We start from the raw sequence: 17,396 nt of genomic DNA on the forward strand, positions 1-17,396 counted from the left end.
CCTCTGACCAATCATCTCGCCTGTGTCCATATTTGGTCTGACTCAGCATCCTTCCCGGTGTGCATGCGCATCTCTCAGTGAAGGTGGATTCCAGTGTGAAGGTTTCTGGGAGGCTGGCAGGACAAATCCTGAGCTGGTGCCTCCTCCCTCCCATTTTCCCTCCCCTAGACTGAGGACCTTCTCTGTGCCTGTGTCAGGCCGGGAAATCCCCTTCACCACAAGCATGAGAAGAATGTAGTGGCTTTGGCGTTTACCCAGGCAAGGCCCAATACTCATCATGGTATCTTATCTCAAAGGATCAGCAGGAGATGCTTGGAGCTGTTCAGCCTGGGGCCTCATCTATCTCCTACCTCAGCTGGATTAAAAAGATGTGAGATATATATGTATGTGTGTGTATATATGTATAATGGAATATTACCTGGCCATGAAAAATAATGAAGTAGTGCCATTTGCAGCTCCATGGATGAACCTAGAGAATATTATGCTTACTGAAATAAGTCAGAAAGATAAATACAATAGATATCACCTATATGCAGAATCTAAAAAATAATACAAACGAATGTATATGCAAAGCAGAAACAGACACACAGATATAGAAAACAAACTGTGGTTACCAGAGGGGAGAGGGAAGTGGGAAGGGACAAATTAGGGGTATGGAATTAACAGATACAAACTATATATAAAATAGGTAAGCAACAAGGATGTACTGTATAGCACAGGGAATTATACACATTATCATGTAATAAACTATAATGGAGTATAATCTATCACTGTGCTGTCCACCTGAAACTAACACAAAATTGTAAATCGACATACTTCAAAAAAAAGTAGAAGTGAAGGTAGCAGTGTGCCACGTGGTATGAGGTTAGAAGTTTCAGCAGGGTGGCTAAGGGCAGATAAACAGGTTCGGTGAGTCCTGCCTTTTCCTTGGCTAAAGCAACCTGTTAAATTCTCTCCCCCTTGGAAGGAGCAGCATTCTCGACTCCTCAGAGATAGAGTAAACCTCAAACTTCAGTTAAGATATAAACTTCGAAACAGACGACGTTTTGACAAAATGTGGGTGCTTATCGTGACTAAATACGGTAAATTTGAGGAAACCTGAAGGAAAGATGAGCCGTTCATCCACTCGTTAAACATGCCCCGAGTGCCTTCTCCATGCCAGGTGCTGGGCTGGGCATTTCTGGGAACCTGCCCTTAAGGAGCTACAGTCTAGCCTCCAGGCAATGATGAAAGAGTTCCCTTGAAGCAGGGAGAGGCCAGAGGCCTCAAGGATATTAAAAACAGTGAAACCAGCCTTTTTGGTGAAAGGTCAAACAAGGCTGGGTGAAACATATTTCTATGTCCATTTTAGAAGCAAGGAGTTCTGCCTCCATATTCTTTTTTAAAAATTCAACCTAGAGGGCTTCCCTGGTGGCGCAGTGATTGGGAGTCCGCCTGCCGATGCAGGGGACGCGGGTTCGTGCCCCGGTCCGGGAAGATCCCACATGCCGCGGAGCGGCTGGGCCCGTGAGCCATGGCCGCTGGGCCTGCGCGTCCGGAGCCTGTGCTCCGCAACGGGAGAGGCCACAGCAGTGAGAGGCCCTCGTACCGAAAAAAAAAAAAAAAAAAAAAAAAAAAAAATTCAACCTAGAATAAACAGCAGCATGATGAAGGAAGCCCAGGGAGCTTTGGGAACCTAGAGGACGTGTCTGACGCAGCCTAGGTATCAGAGAGGGCTTCCTGGAGGAAGGGACACTCCAGGTGAGACCTAAAAGATGAATTGGGGCACAGTGGGAAAAGAGGAGTGGGGGAATGGTATCCCAGGCAGAGGTGAATTTAGGTGTGAGATGGAAGGGAGAGCAGAACTGGCCTTCTGGGCCCAGCCCTTGCAGAGCGCATGATCCAGTGGGGTAGACAGATCTGTCACCAGTGACACCCAAGATTGATCAGGGTTGGGATGTCGGAGCCCAGGGAGCCGAGGATGCCCAGAGTAGTCATCTGACCTAGTCCTGAAGAAGGAAATCCCTGAGATGCACCTTGAAGAACAACTAGGAGTTAGCAGGCATTTAGTAGAGGAAATCAACAAAGTCAAAAGATGGTTCTTTGAAAAGATTAATACTACTCAAGGGGAAAAACACAAATTTCCATTAAAAGGGATGAAAAAACGACACATTAATTCATTAATTCATCCTAATTCTAGGATAACAAGAGGATATTATGATCAATTTCGGCCAAAAAATTTGGCAATGTAGAGGAAATGGACCATTTCCTTGAAAAACACAATTAACAATATTGACACAAGAAAAAATAGAGAATCTGGATAGCCCTATATCTGTTAGAGACATTGAATCTATAATTTAAAACCTTCCCATAAAGAAAACCACAGGCTCAGACGGCTTCACTGGTAAATTCTTCCAAACATTTAAGAAAGAAATAATGTCATTACCCAAATTCTTCTAAATAATAGAGGAAGTGGAACACTTCCTTATTCATTTTATGAGTCCAGTAGAATACTGATACAACAACCTAACAAAGTCATTACAAGAAAGGAAAATTTTAGGCCAAGATCTCTTCTGAACATGGATTCAGATATCCTAAACAAAAATATTAGCAACTAGAATCCAGCATTACATAAGAAAGATAATAAATTATGACCCAGTGGGATTTATTCCAAGACTACAAGGTTGGTCTAGCATTTGAAAAGCAATCAGATATGTGTGGGTCTAGTTTTGGACAGTCTGTTCTTTCCCAGTCTTCTATTTGTCCATCCTCGTATCAATACGATCTTAATTACTTTGTCTTGAAATCTGATAGTGTAAATCTTCAAACTTTGTTCTTCTTTAAACTTTTCTATTCTTAGGACCTCTGCATTTCCTGTAAATTTTAGGATCAACTTGTTCCCAACAACAGAAAAACTCGTTAAGATGTTTATTGCGATTGTCTGGGTGATGCAATGCCCTGTGATTCAGCAGTTTCACTCCTGGGAAAGCTTTCTACTCTAGGCTCCCTAAATGGCCCTCAGTGGGGTATGGATGAATGAACTGGTCCATCTATACAGTGGATGAACTGAACCACATGGCAACACAGTGGATCTCACAGACATACTGCTGAACAAAAGAAGTCAGACCAGAAAGAGAACGAATGATCTATGACGAAGAAGACAGAATAGGATTTAAAGAAAACATATCATCTATCATAAGAGGTCAGAATAGTGACATTAGGGGTACTGACTGGAAGAGGGCTTGAAAGTGGGAGCCATTTGGAGTGTGGGAATTTTCTAGATCTTGATCTATGTGATGCCTACATATTAAAAAATTATCCAGCTCTACAATTAACATTTGTATACTTTGTATACGTTATATTTCACTAAAAAGGAAAAAAAAGAATGGATTTAGGGAGGTCACTGGAAAGAAAGTTATTTACATAACTCAATTGTATTTCTATATACCAGCCCCAACCAAATTGAAAATGAAATTTAAAATACCATGACAGGGAATTCCCTGGCGGTCCAGTGGTTAGGACTCTGCACTTTGCAGGGGGCACGGGTTCGATCCCTGGTGGGGGAACTAAGATCCTGCAAACCGGTGGCACAGCCAAAAAAAAAAAAAAAAAAAAAAAAATACCATGAAGAATAACGGCAAAAAATATCATTACCTAGTAATAAGTAAAACCAAAGAGGTGTAAGACTTGCAGAGAAAATGAGAGGCTACGTGGGGAGAGATACCACATTCGTGGATTGAAAGACTCAATGCTGGGAAGATGTCACTGTCCTGAAAATGATGTGTAGACTCAGTGGAATTCCAACCAAAACTTAGGACAGTGGCTTTCAACCTTTTGACCATGTTCCAGTCACACACATATTCATACAGTCACATACAAAACGAGACCAAAAGTTTTGTGAAACGGTACTTTCCTTGAGTGCTTAAGATTGGCGTTGATGTTTAATTTTCTTTTTGTTGTTGTTGTATCTGTGAGCTTGGCTTGTTGTTGTTTTTATAAATTTATTTATTTACTTATTTATTTTTGGCTGCGTTGGGTCTTCGTTGTTGCGTGCGGGCTTTCTCTAGTTGTGGTGAGCAGGGGCTACTCTTTGTTGCAGTGCGCGGGCTTCTCATTGCGGTGGCTTCTCTTGTTGCGGAGCACGGGCTCTAGACACGGGAGCTTCAGTAGTTGTGGCTCACGGGCTCAGTAGTTGTGGCACACAGGCTTAGTTGCTCCGCGGCATGTGGGATCTTCCTGGATCAGGGCTCGAGCCCTGCATTGGCAGGCGGATTCTTAACCACTGAGCCACCAGGGAAGTCCCTGTTGTTGTTTTTTAAATTCCACATATAAGTGAGATCATATGGTATTTGTCTTTCTCTGACTTACTTCACTTAGCGTAATGCCCTCCAAGTCCATCGAATATTTTCTGTTATGTTGCAGGAAGGGGGACCCCTTCCAGGGCCTGAGAGTGGGCTCTTGTCTAACATTTGGAAATGAATTGTCCGAGGAGACACACGTGCTGACAAAGCAAAAGGCTTTATTGGGGAGGGGTGCCTGGGCGGAGAGCGGCAGGGTAAGGGAACCCGGGAGAGCTGCTCCGCCACATGGCTCGCAGTCTCAGGTTATATGGTGATGGGGTTAGTTTCCGGGTTGTCTCTGGCTAATCACTCTGACTCAGGGTCCTTCCTGGTGGCACGCATCTCTCAGCCAAGATGGATTTCAGTGAGGAGGATTCTGGGAGGTTGGTGGGACATATTGTGTCCTCCCTCTTCCTTTTGACCCCTCCTGGGTTAGTTGTAGAAGACATACTGTGGGCTGGCGTGTCCTCCCTCCTTTCAGCCCCTCCTGAATTCTCCCAGTTAGTTTTCGGTGGCAGCACCTCATTCTTTTTTTTTTTTTTTTTTTTTTGCGGCAAGTGGGCCTCTCACTGCCGTGGCCTCTCCCGTTGCGGAGCACAGGCTCCGGACGCGCAGGCTCAGCGGCCATGGCTCACGGGCCCAGCCGCTCCGCGGCATGTGGGATCCTCCCGGACCGGGGCACGAACCCGCGTCCCCTGCATCGGCAGGCGGACTCAACCACCGCGCCACCAGGGAAACCCGGCACCTCATTCTTTATCAGAACCTCCTGTTGCGAGACAACTCGTGCAAGTGGTTATCATCGTGCCTGGCCGGGGCTGGCGGTTTCAGTCAGTGGTTCCCTAACAATTATATTCTTGATTATATTTTTAATGCTGGTTTGTGCCACCACATTGATCTCATTAGATAGGGACTCACGGGACAGGATCTGCAGTTTGAGAACTGTCATGCGAGGGAAGATCACGTCATCCTAGAAAATCACCGTCCAGCTGAGAGCAAACCGTCATGTCCTCTGTGGGGTAAGGGTAGAGAAGCTGTCTGCCCTTGATCCTGAGGACGCATCAAGGCGCCCAGGTGCTTCCTCCAGGCGGCCCCGCCCTAACACAGCCCAGCACAGGGGCTCCTTTCTAGCTTAGTCACACATCCCACTGAACAGCGTTTCCACGACTGTCACCTTGTATGTGCCATTTATTTTCGTTTTTCTGACTTGGCTGATGCGCAGAGGACAAGGGGCCGTATTACAGCCACCGAACAGCCTGTATGTTAAATCCTGATCATGGGAAAGGATGGTCTGGCCTAGGGAGATGTGGAGGGTGGAGAGGGGAAGAGGGGCTGCTCGTTTCCTCCCTGACCGTGTTGGGAGCTGAGGGAGATGGTGAAAAGAGTGTAAATACAAGAATAAGAAATATACTAACCACTTGTAGGAATGGGGAGCGGAGGGTCCAGGGAAAGACAGGCTGCATGGGGAAGAAGTGCTCATCTTTTATGGTGGGGCCGGGGGACCAACAGGAAATAGCTGTATAAATACAAGCAAATTTCCAATTGGAAAACTCAGAAATAGAGATGAGCAACGTATGCTTATTAATCAGATGTCAAGGAGAGGACGCTAGGAGACAAAGAGGCCTATTAGGGCAAGATTTAGAGGTATGTTTGAGGGATCAGGACCAGGTGGCATGCGGGATCTTAGCTCCCCAACCAGGGATTGAACCCACGCCCTCAGCAGTGAGAGTGCAGAGTCCTAACCACTGGACCGCCAGGGAATTCCTGGCTTTTAATTTTATAGTTTGCGTACTTGATTTTCATGCAGTGCGTTACTTTTGTTAGTGAAAAGAATGGTAGTTTTGGGGGGTTTTGCTGTCTTTTAACCAGCTCCTGATTACTCCATAGAGAACAGTTGCAGCGGGTGAGGCCGGGGCTGGCAGATGGGGAGGAAGCTGGCGCGGGGACCCATTGACGCAGTCAACGAGATGTACTGGGCATCATCTGTGTGCCTGGCCTGGTTCTGGACAGTGCTAGGGACACAGTCATGACTGTGACAGCCCCGGTTCCACCCTCGTGGGGCTCACAGCCCAGTGCGGAGACGGAGTACAAACAACTGACTGGATCATTCCCAGTTGTGATAGGCGCTTTGAAAGGAATACACAGACTGATGGGAGGGATGGAGGGTCCCTGAACAGGGAGGTCAAGAAGGGGACATTGGTCAGAGCTGAGACAGAGCCTGGACCAGAACAGTGGAAGGGAGTGTGGTGTTAAGAGGCAGCAGGGCTGGTGTATGGTCATCATCTCCCCTTTACAGAGGAGCCTCAAAATGAACTGTCATTACCCACACAGTAGGTGGCAGAGCCCCACATGGACCTCAGGATGACCTGATGCTGGGACCTCAGTGTGGGAGGGTTCTTCGCAGCCTGGACCCCAGGAAACCCACAGCACCAGGGCCTACGTAACAATTAGTAGTAATGGTGACCGCAGTAGCTGGCATACTGAGAGGGCCCTGGGTACACTCCTCGGATCTTACCGCCGGCTCCAGGCAGAGCTTCTCAAACATTTTTCTACTTAAAAAAAAATTTTTTTTCATGAAAACAAACAAAAATTTTTTTTTAAGTTTACTCCTTTAAAAAATTGAAAAGTTATATACCCTCTAGTGCATTTTCAAGTTGACAGCTAAAACTTCTGTTCGTAAGTTCAAGTACCTGCAAAGGATATATTGGATTGGCCAAAAAGTTCTGTTAACATCTTATGGAAGGGCTTCCCTGGTGGCTCAGTGGTTAAGAATCCGCCTGCCAGTGCAGAGGACACGGGTTCGAGCCCTGGTCCAGGAAGATCCCACATGCTGCGGAGCAACTAAGCCCGTGCGCCACAACTACTGAGCCTGCGCTCTAGAGCCCGCGAGCTACAACTACTGAGCCCGCGTGCCACAACTACTGAAGCCCGTGCACCTAGAGCCCGTGCTCTGCAACAAGAGAAGCCACCGCAGTGAGAAGCCCGCGCACCACAACTTAGAGTAGCCCCCGCTCGCCGCAACTAGAGAAAGCCCGCGCACAGCAATGAAGACCCAACGCAGCCAAAAATTAATTACTTAAAAACAAAAAACATCTTATGGAAAAACCCAAACGAACTTTTTGGCCAGCCCAGTAATTTCTGCTGTGTTAAGAATACTGAAATTTTTAAGCACCTGGAGCATCCTTTCTTTGAAGTATCTAATGCGATCCACATACTCTTGTGATGTGGTGCCTGCCGATGTCCAGTTTATAAGAAAAAAAAACGAGCAAGCTCTTCCTTTACAGTCGGAAATTTTACATTGTTCCTTTTCGTCCTTGAACTTATATTTACAGTTCCGTTTCCCACCAAATTCTATCTAATAAATGATGTGTCCGCAATCAAGATATGTACAGAAATTCAATTTTTAATTTGTTTAATTTCCTGAGACCATAAGATTCTAAACGTTAAAATATTTTCTCCTGGATTGAATTACCTTTAAGATTATTGGTCCACGATTAATTTAAAACATTTTATATTTTATGTATTTTCATGGGTAATTATTAAACGTTAAAAGTAAAATGAGGGCTTCCCTGGTGGCGCAGTGGTTGAGAGTCCGCCTGCCAATGCAGGGGACGCGGGTTCGTGCCCCGGTCCGGGAAGATCCCACATGCCGCGGAGCGGCTGGGCCCGTGAGCCATGGCCGCTGGGCCTGCGCGTCCGGAGCCTGTGCTCTGCGGCGGGAGAGGCCGCAGCATTGAGAGGCCTGCGTAACGCAAAAAAAAAAAAAAAAAAAAAAAAAAAAAAAGTAAAATGATATGTAGGAAATGAATCTCCAAATGAGCTAGAAAACAGGGCCTCCCCAATAATCCCATGTGTCCTTGGATGAATGTTAACTATTACAGGAGTGAGTCAGGGGTCAGCATCAATTCGGCCTTGGTTTCTAAGACTCAAATGCTGAGAATCTTCCTTCACAAAGGAACAGCTGGGCAAGCAAGTTTTTGTTCCAGCAGCATCAGTCACCTCTGAGCTTCTTCCGAGGTATGTGCCCAAAACCTCACCGGGAAGAGCTCACAGCTCTTACCAGCTCCACCTCCAGGGCCGGTGAAGATCTCGGATGGGAGGCACCAGACTCGCGAAGAGGGTTGGTCACCCTGTGCTCACAGTCGCCTAGCATCGATTCCTACATTTCTGCTGCCCTTTCTTTGGATCCAGGAGGTCCCTCTCCGTTGCAGCCCTGATTTTGCATTTGGGGAAGATCTGGGAAGAAAGGGGGTCTGCCTTCTTGGCAGTGGGTGGGGCGACGGTGCCAGGGGCGGTGGCTCGAGGGGCAAGCAGAAGGAGCTAAGCTTCCAGCAGTTGACCCTTTCTTTACACCTTCCTGGGAGTTTGCAGACTGGCAGCTCCTAGTGACCTTCCAGGGGCTTGGTCCCCAGTCTTAGGACCTCCCCTCTGCGGCAGAGTTTCTCATTCCTGGCTCCTTGCCATAATTTTCTGGGAGACTTAAAAAGATGCTCTGAAGTTCACCCCAGGTGGGGTGACTGGCATTCCTGGGACCAGGCCAGGTGCAGAGGTTTATTTAAAGTGCCCCCTGGGGCTTCCCTGGTGGCGCAGTGGTTGAGAGTCCGCCTGCTGATGCAGGGGACACGGGTTCGTGCCCCGGTCCGGGAGGATCCCACATACCGCGGAGCGGCTGGGCCCGTGAGCCATGGCCAATGAGCCTGCGCGTCCGGAGCCTGTGCTCCACAACGGGAGAGGCCACAGCAGTGAGAGGCCCGTGTACCGCAAAAAAAAATAATAATAATAAATAAATTAAATAAAATAAAGTGCCCCCTGGTGATTTTGGCTGCTGTGTCCCCATTTCTCCCATCTGGACACCAAGGCGTGGAGGGGCGGGGTTGGCAGGGGGCTCCCAGTGCATGACCTGACCCCTGTCTTCCCCCGCAGTGTACCACTGGGTGGAGATGCGGACCAAGATGCGCATCATGGGCTTCCGGGGCACGGTCATCAAGCCGCTGAACGAGGAGGCGGCCGCCGAGCTGGGCGCCGAGCTGCTGGGCGAGGCCACCGTCTTCATCGTGGGCGGCGGCTGCCTGGTGCTGGAGTACTGGCGCCACCAGGCGCACCAGCGTCACAAGGAAGAGGAGCAGAGCGCCGCCTGGGACGCGCTGCGGGACGAGGTGGGCCGCGTGGCGCTGGCGCTGGAGGCCCTGCAGGCGCAGGTGCAGGCGGCGCCGCCGCCGGGCGCCCTGGAGGAGCTGCAGGCGCAGATGCAAGAGGTGCGCGCCCAGCTCTGCGCCCCAGACCCGCCGCCCGCGCCCCAGGCAGCATCCACGTCCCAGGAAGTGTCCTCATCCGAGGAAAAGGAGCCTGCCGAAGCCTGAACTTAGACGTTGCCCTGTGTGTCCTGACGTGGCCTTCTGCCTGCGTTACCCCTACCTGTGCTGGCCCAGTGGAAACCACCGGGATGTGGATGGAACTTGGATTAGGTCACCCCATACTGACCCGTGGTACCTTCCCCTGCGACCAGCCCCCAGCAGGTGAAGCGTTCCAACGTAGCCCCCTCCAACCTCTAGCTCATTTGGTACAGTCCGCAGTGCTGTCTCTCCAGCCAGTCACTCCAAACCACAAAGACCTATGGGGTCCCAGCCAGCAGGACAACATGCTCACTTCTCCGGCAGAAGAGAAAATGGAACCGGACTTGAGCCAGATCAATCTATCAGCCCTCCATTTACTTGATCAGTGTTAACTTTTCCCTGGGACTCTTACATCGGAATACCTCCGTCCCTTTGTCAGTTGGTACAGGCTGTCGTAAGGAAGCGCAGTGTCTTTCAGTGAGCTTCTGCCTCTCTTACCTTCTAAGGTGGGCTTTCTCTGCGCATCACTCCTCTTATGAGGGAAATAAAAGGGATCTTGGCTTGCAGTTGATCCATCAAATATTACACCTTTCACCTTAACCTGATCCATGGTACCTTCCCCTGAGACACTCAAATGGAATATTCCAGCAGAACCCCTCTCATCGTTCAGTCTATGGCACAACCCACTGGAAGGGCTGTGCAGGGTCTTCTGGTAATGCCCTACCAACCCTGCTTCTGGTGGAAAATTGGATCCTGTCTGTGGCTAGTCCGACCTGTCTTTCAGCCTCAGCCCGCTGTCAACCTGTCCTCAGAGTCCCTGGGCCTTTCCTGACGTGTCCTTTCCTACCTTCCCCACTGTTTCTTCAGTGGCCTCTCTCAGGGGACTGCCGGCCATGATCACAGCCCCCAGGTTCCGTCAAATCTATAGATCTGTGTGCTATTGCGTTCCTTCCCTGCAGCTCTGGACTGGTCCAGCTGTCCCCCTCCGGCCTCCATAACCCCCTCTATCCCACCGGGCTAGGCCATCAGTTGGTCTTACCTTTGTTATTTAGTTTCCAGGGCTGCCATAACAAATGACCACAAACTCGGTGGCTTAAAACAACAGGAGTTTATCCTTTCACAGTTCTGGAGGCCAGAGATCTGAAATCAAGGTGTTCTCAGGGTCACGCTCCCTCCACAGGCTCTAGGGGAGGATCCTTCCTTACCTCTTCAGCTTCTCTTGGCCTCAGGCATTCCTTGGCTTGGGGCCCCCTATCTCCAGTCTCTGCCTCCATCTTCACCTGGCCTCCTTTTGCTCTCTGTCTCTTGGAAAGACTCCTGTCGTTGGATTCAGGGCTTACCCTAAATCTAGGATGATTTCACTTCGAAATCTTTAACTGAATTACATCTACAAAGACCCTTTTTCCACAGAAGCTCCCATAACTTTCCCTGGGTTAGGATGTGGACACATCTTTTGGTGGGCCACCATTCAACCCACTACACCTTCCCACCCCAGAAGTACGCTGGGACTCCCGCCAACCCCGTGGGGCATTCAGGGAACCACAAGGGTGAGAGGAACAGTCCAGGAACCACCATTCATTACCTGGAGTCTCTTCCAGGACTCACCTCTGAAGCGGGAGGGGTCTGGGCCCCACCAGTCTGCATTCTGTCTTTCAGACTGTAGATGTTTTCCAGTTAAAAGAGCCCTGGAGAGAGGAAGTCATCTGAAGGACGTGTCAGAGGATCATGATCTGATCTCCAGAATGAGTACAAGCCTCATTAAAATTAGGAGAGAAGCCGGGAGAGTTCTGATGGGGGTGAGTGGTAGAGCATCGTCCAAGATGGGGAAATTGAGGCCCGGCGGAAGCAAAGGGACTTGCCCGAGGCCAGCAAGCCAATGAGGTGATGAAGCAGTAAGAGCAGAGGCAGGGAGGGAGATGGAGAAGGGATGCAGGGTGCTTGAGGGTACTGGTACAGGGCAAGGAGGAAGATGAGAGGGAGGTGGATTACTGGGAGAGGGGCAGAGATCTCTACACAGAGGCCAAAGGCACCCCAGGGGCAGCATTGAGAGTGGGGGGGCACGGTTCTCTGTCAGAACAGCCCCAGATTACACCCAAGATCTTAGCATTTAATGAATGAGGTTAGATCCATTCCACCTGGGCCCGTTTCCCAGCAGCTCTAGGTGAAGTGGGAGGGGCCAGCTTTCTCTCCCTCCCTCCCTCCCTCACCTCACTTCCCCAGCGGAGTGAAAATACTCTGGACACAAGACGTCCCCAGAGAGAAAACCGAGAAACCAGGGTTCTGAAACAGCATCTTAATTCCTTCTAGAAGAGCCCCCTCTGATGTAGAGGGAGCTGAGGGAGGTGGACCCCAGGTAGGGGTGTCTTTAAAATTGGAAGTGACTTGAGTGGGTTAAATGACGAGGGGAAGAAGGCAAGAGACAGCTACCACTGGATGATGGGGTGATTGATGGAGCCAGGTGAGATGGAGCCAGGCTTAGAGCCTGTTGCCATGGTTACCCCAGGGAAGTCCACTCTGGCACTGACACATCTCTGGAGCACGGGTTGCTGGAGTCCAGGGACTGTTTTAGTGCCCTCCCCACATCATGTCAATGTCAGTGACCCATCTTGTCAATAAGGTGTGGTCATTATCAAAATAGGTGGAGTTCATTGAGCTCTGGTTAGGTGCGGGGCACTGTTCTAAGTGCTTTACATAGTCCCCATAACATTTTCTTTGTTGCCTTGATGAGGAAACCGAGGCACAGTGAGGGAAAATCACCTACCCAAGGTCACACAGGCAGGGAAGAAGCAGAGGTGGGGTGTGAAGACGGGCAGTCTGAGTCAGAACCCGTAACCCCTGCGCCATCCTGACCCTGACGTAGTGCTGCGCTCACATCTCCGAGATTCAAAACTCAGCCCTGACGTGTACTTACGTGTGGCGATACCTCGTGGGATGCATCCGCTTCACCCACTGGGTGGGGGTGGGATCAGCATGTGTGGAAGTGGGAAGAGTCCCCTCTCAAAATGCACAAGGCCAGAAGACGCTTCATCGCTCTGGTTTCCTGCTAGCTAAAGTTTTGTATACATTTGTGACTTGGGGAGAGGGGTTAGAATAAATTTGTAATCCAAATTGGTTGTCTTCAAGTTGATGCATTTTTTCCCCATATTTAAAAAAAGCCCCGTTAACCTGAGAAAAAATATCCTTCGTTTATTCTTTCATTCAAGAAACTGTCACCGACGGGACTTCCCTGGTGGCGCAGTGGTTAGGACTCCACGCTCCCAATGCAGGGGGCCCGGGTTTGATACCTGGTTGGGGAACTAGATCCCTCATGCATGCCACAGCTATAGAGCTGACGAGCCTCAACTAAGGAGCCCACCTGCTGCAACTAAGACCCGGCGCAACCAAATAGATAAATATTAAAAAAAAAAAAAAAAACTGTCCGAGGTGCCCACCATGTTCCGTGCAGTGCTGGGGTCCCAGCCGTGACCGAGACAGCCCCAACCCTGCCCTCATGGGGGCTCACAGTCCAGTGTGGGGACGGATGCACATACAGACATTTCTTTTCCAATGTTACCTGCCCTGTGGTTATTTGGGAAGAAGGGACCAGGCTGAATCCCAACTCCTCCCCTCCTGAGGGACTCAGTGCTTTAGGGCATTAAAAAACAGAAACTCTTATTTAAACACGGGCTCTCAAAAGCCTCATAGGATGTCCCAAGGGCTCTGCTTCTCCTATCCCCTGTCAGGCCCCATTGTCCCCTGTGCTGGTTTCCCTGTTGGGAAGGCCCTTGCCTGGGGAGAGCCACCCCAGGAGAAGATGGATTTCGTAAAGCCCCCGTCTGATCCATTGGCCCATATGGTCATCTCTGAGCTGGCCACTGGTGCTGTGACTGCAGGTCGGGGTCCCCCAGCCCCAGTAGACAGAGGGAGAGGAGAAGCATGTCCAGAGGAGAATCCACCCGCTCGCTAGACAAATGTTGACTGAGCACCTGCTGTGTGCCTGGCCCCATTCTAGTAGCTGGGAGTCAGCCAGGAACGAGGCAAGGTCAACGCCACCACGAGCCGACATCTAGTGCAGGGAAGCAGACAATAAAGAAGAATGATCCAGCGTCGGGGTGATGAGGGCTGAGAAGAAAGAGTTTGGGAGTAATAGGGATGGCTGATTTCGATCAGGTGCTCAGGGAGGAGGTGACATGAGAGGAGCTGCCAGAAGAGTGTTGTTAGTATCTACAGAGGCCCTGAGGCAGGTGTGGGGATCAGCCTTTCCCTGGAACAGCGGGAGGATCTGCTATCAGAATTGAGCCCGGGTTAGCAGACCAAGGGCCTGGCGCTGCCTGTCTTTGGGAACAAAGATTTATTGGGACATAGCCACACCCATGTGTTTATGTATATTTTTTATGGTTGCTTTCGCACGGCAATGACAGATTTGAGTCATTTGCGATAAATACCACATGGCCTTCAAAGATGCAAATATATACTGTCAAGGCCTTTCCCTAAAGAGTTTATGGGCCGTAGAACAGAGTAAGCAAGGGGAGGAGGATGGGCGAGGGGCTCAGGAGCACAAAGGCTGGCCCCCTTTTGCCTCAGTTGGCACAGCTCTGGAGGGTCTTACCAGCTCCGATGCCCCATCGGCTGTCCTCTTGGGCCTCCCTGTCCGCTCCCGCTTCCGTCACTCCCCACCCACAGGAGCTGCTCCCTGGAGACGCCGCGATAACCCTGCTGTTCAAAGATCTCAGAGTCTCCCCCTCAGTCTACAGCAGCAAGGCACAATGAGACGTATAGTTTATATAGTCCACCATGTTCATGTTTATATAATAATTCACAATTCACCCTATATACGTAGGATAAACGCGGTGTAATTCATGCATTATGTGACATAATGGAGTATAATGCCACATATAATGGAATATAAAAATATTTTTTGTGTAATATGTCACATGACATTATATATTCCATGTTGTGTGTGTTGTGTGTGTATATATTTACCATGGGAAGGAAAAGTTCGCTAAATAACTACCTTTAATGTGTGCGGTGCCGTTTGATATTTCCTGTTGTGTTGCATTTCATGAAGAAAAACTACAGCTGTATATAGATATGTATCATATATACCTAATATGTATCATAACCATATAAAATCTATTGTATTATATAACACAGGATAATATATATTATATATCATATATTGCATATCTTGTTAGAACAAAAGTTTTGCTAAACAATAATCGCCCTTACCGTGTGCAACGCACTCTGTTACTTTCTATTCACTTTTATTCTCTTTCATAAAGAAAAGCATACACATATGTATGGATTATACAAACCTACGTAAAGTGGGCTGCCTTGGGCTACGGCGAAGACTTTGGCGTTTCCTGTGGGGTAAGCAGGAGCCACGGGAGGTGCTCTGAGCAGAAGAGGGATGTGAGCTGGCTTAGTCGTAACAGGATCCCCAGACGCACTATTGTGGGCAAAGGTGGAAGCCGCCAGCCCAGCGAAGAGGCAGCTGTGATTGTCCAAGCGGGAGGCGATGGTGGCTGGACCAGGCGGAGACAGTGGAGGTAGACAGAAGTGGGATTCTGGGCATATTAATATATCAGAGATGGAGCAGACGGGATTCACTGAGTGATGGGAGGTGGGGAGTCATTGATGGCTTCAAGGTTTTTGCTCTGTGTATGGACAAGGGACATACTGGTGCTGAGATGGTGAGGCTGCAGCAGAAGCAGTGTGAGGAGATATGGATAGCCTTGCCCTTCCCTTTCCCCTGGTCGTCTCAGATTTGGGAGCCCTCTGGCAGGCTTGGTTATTTGTTCTGAACTGCAGTCGGCGGGGGCTGGAAAGACAGTCCTGGTCTCTCTCCTCGCGCTGTGAAACTGACATTCTTTATCTCGCAGGCGCCTCCATCAGGGCATGCTACTGGAGTCCATTTGGGACGTCCTGGAGGAAGGAGGCAACTGGAGGTGGTGGGCTCGGGCTTGGGACTCCAGTCTTAGGGCTCCCCTCACCCCTGGAACGGCAGCACCCAGACCAGGTTTCCCAGAGGCGCCTCCACCAAGTAAGGGCTGATATGGACCTGGGGGCGGGGGTACCGCGGGGTCCGTCACGTCCAAGATGCCTGCCTCACTCGGAGGCCACATCCTTGTGCCTTGACACTTATTATATTTTGATAGTCTCTTCCTAGAGTTCAGCCATTCCAGGGAAACCAAAGTCCCCTCCCTGAAAGGAATCCTGTCTCTGGTTTGGGGGCAATGTTGGCAGAACCCTTTTGGGAGTGATCTGGCCATGCCACCTTTGTGGGCATGGACGCTGTCCCCCTCTTCCCTCTGTGAGCGATCTGCACACACCTCTCTGGCCAGCATGAGCGTTTCCTCAGGGAGATGCCAAGTGCTAAAGAACCGCATAAGTTACAAACATTTATAGTTAATATAAAAATGCCCCCTAAAAGCTCTGCGAAGTGTCAGAGGAGCTGTCAACACTTGCAGTTATCAAACTTAAAAATTCTTCAACCCAAACGGTGCACAGTAGAATTTCATTATTCTTTTAATTTGCATTTTCTTGTTTTACCTGTAGGCTGAGCATCTTTTTGGCCATTTATTGGACGTTTGTTCTGCTTTTGAAAAATGCCTGTTTTCATTGTCTGAAATTAATGTTCGTTTCTGGTGTGTTTTGTCCTACTGAAGTTTTTTTCATTTTTAAGTAACTGAATCTATGAGTCTTTTTTCTTTCAGGCACTTGTTTTTTCTGTCTTTATTTGAGAAGGGCTTCTCAACCCCAAGAATTTATATCTCCACCTCTCCCTTCTTCTAATATTTGTACCGACGTTCTCTTTGTGCTTGTCATTCACTGAGCTTGTGTTGCATTGTGTTTTGGTTCTTAATGAGTATAACGTTGGGATCTGCGTTCTTCAGTTTCTAAATGTATGGCTGGCTGACATCTCGAAGTGCATGGAATGGCCCATCCTTTCCCTCCTCACCTGAGACTGGACAGCCGCGTTCACTGTGTTCCCCGGACACAAGTACCTTTTTCTCAATCCTGTTCTGTCAACCGTTTGTCCGTCCTGCATCAACATCAGGTCTTTTGAATGCCAAGAGCTTGAAAATATTTTTTGGTCTCTTCAAGGCAACCTGCCAGTCTCGTTGTTATTTTCAGACTTATCTGAGTTATTCCTGTGCCTTTGCTCCTTGATATGCATTTTTGAAGGTTAATGGACTCTACTTTTTGAGCAGTTTTAGGCTTAGAGAAAAATGGAGCAGAAAGTACAGAGAATTCCCACATATCCCCTCCCCCCATAGGCGCACGTAGTTGCCCCTATTACTAACATCTTGCGTTAGTGTGTACATTTGTTACAATTGAGAAGCAAATATATATATATTTTTAACATCTTTATTGGGGTATAATTGCTTTACATTGGTGTGTTAGTTTCTGCTTTATAACAAAGTGAATCAGTTATACAGAGAAGCAAATATTGATATATTACTAAAGTCAGTAGTTTACATTAAGGTTCACTCTTGGTGTTGTATATTCCGTGGGTTTGGACAAATGTATAATGACATGTATCCACCATTATAATGTCATACAGAATGGTTTTGCTGCCCTAAAAATCCCCTGTGCTCCACCTGTTCATTGCTCCCTCCCCGACCCTGAGTCCCTGGCAACACTGATCTCTTTACTCTCTCCATAGTTTGGCATGGTATGAACCCTCTGCACCTCTGTCTGTCACTTACTGACACTCCTGCATTTGCTGAGTCAGTGAATCCATGAGTGTCGAAAGATACCTGGC

General features: G+C 48.8%; 2 protein-coding genes across 2 annotated transcripts in view; both read left to right on the forward strand.

The window, feature by feature from the left end:
- Window positions 1-11,874, forward strand: part of LOC116743556 (optic atrophy 3 protein) — a 36,398-nt gene extending 24,524 nt beyond the window's left edge. The window contains exon 2 of the mRNA XM_032612103.1: window positions 9,240-11,874. Coding sequence (XP_032467994.1) covers window positions 9,240-9,676 — 437 coding nt within the window. The 3' untranslated portion in view covers window positions 9,677-11,874. The remainder of the gene's footprint in view (window positions 1-9,239) is intronic.
- LOC116743557 (optic atrophy 3 protein homolog) overlaps window positions 1-17,396 on the forward strand; it is a 65,799-nt gene that overhangs the window by 24,275 nt on the left and 24,128 nt on the right. The gene's annotated exons all lie outside the window — the stretch shown is intronic.

This window comes from Phocoena sinus, chromosome 19 (genome assembly GCF_008692025.1).
Source record: "Phocoena sinus isolate mPhoSin1 chromosome 19, mPhoSin1.pri, whole genome shotgun sequence".
Lineage (NCBI taxonomy): Eukaryota > Metazoa > Chordata > Mammalia > Artiodactyla > Phocoenidae > Phocoena > Phocoena sinus.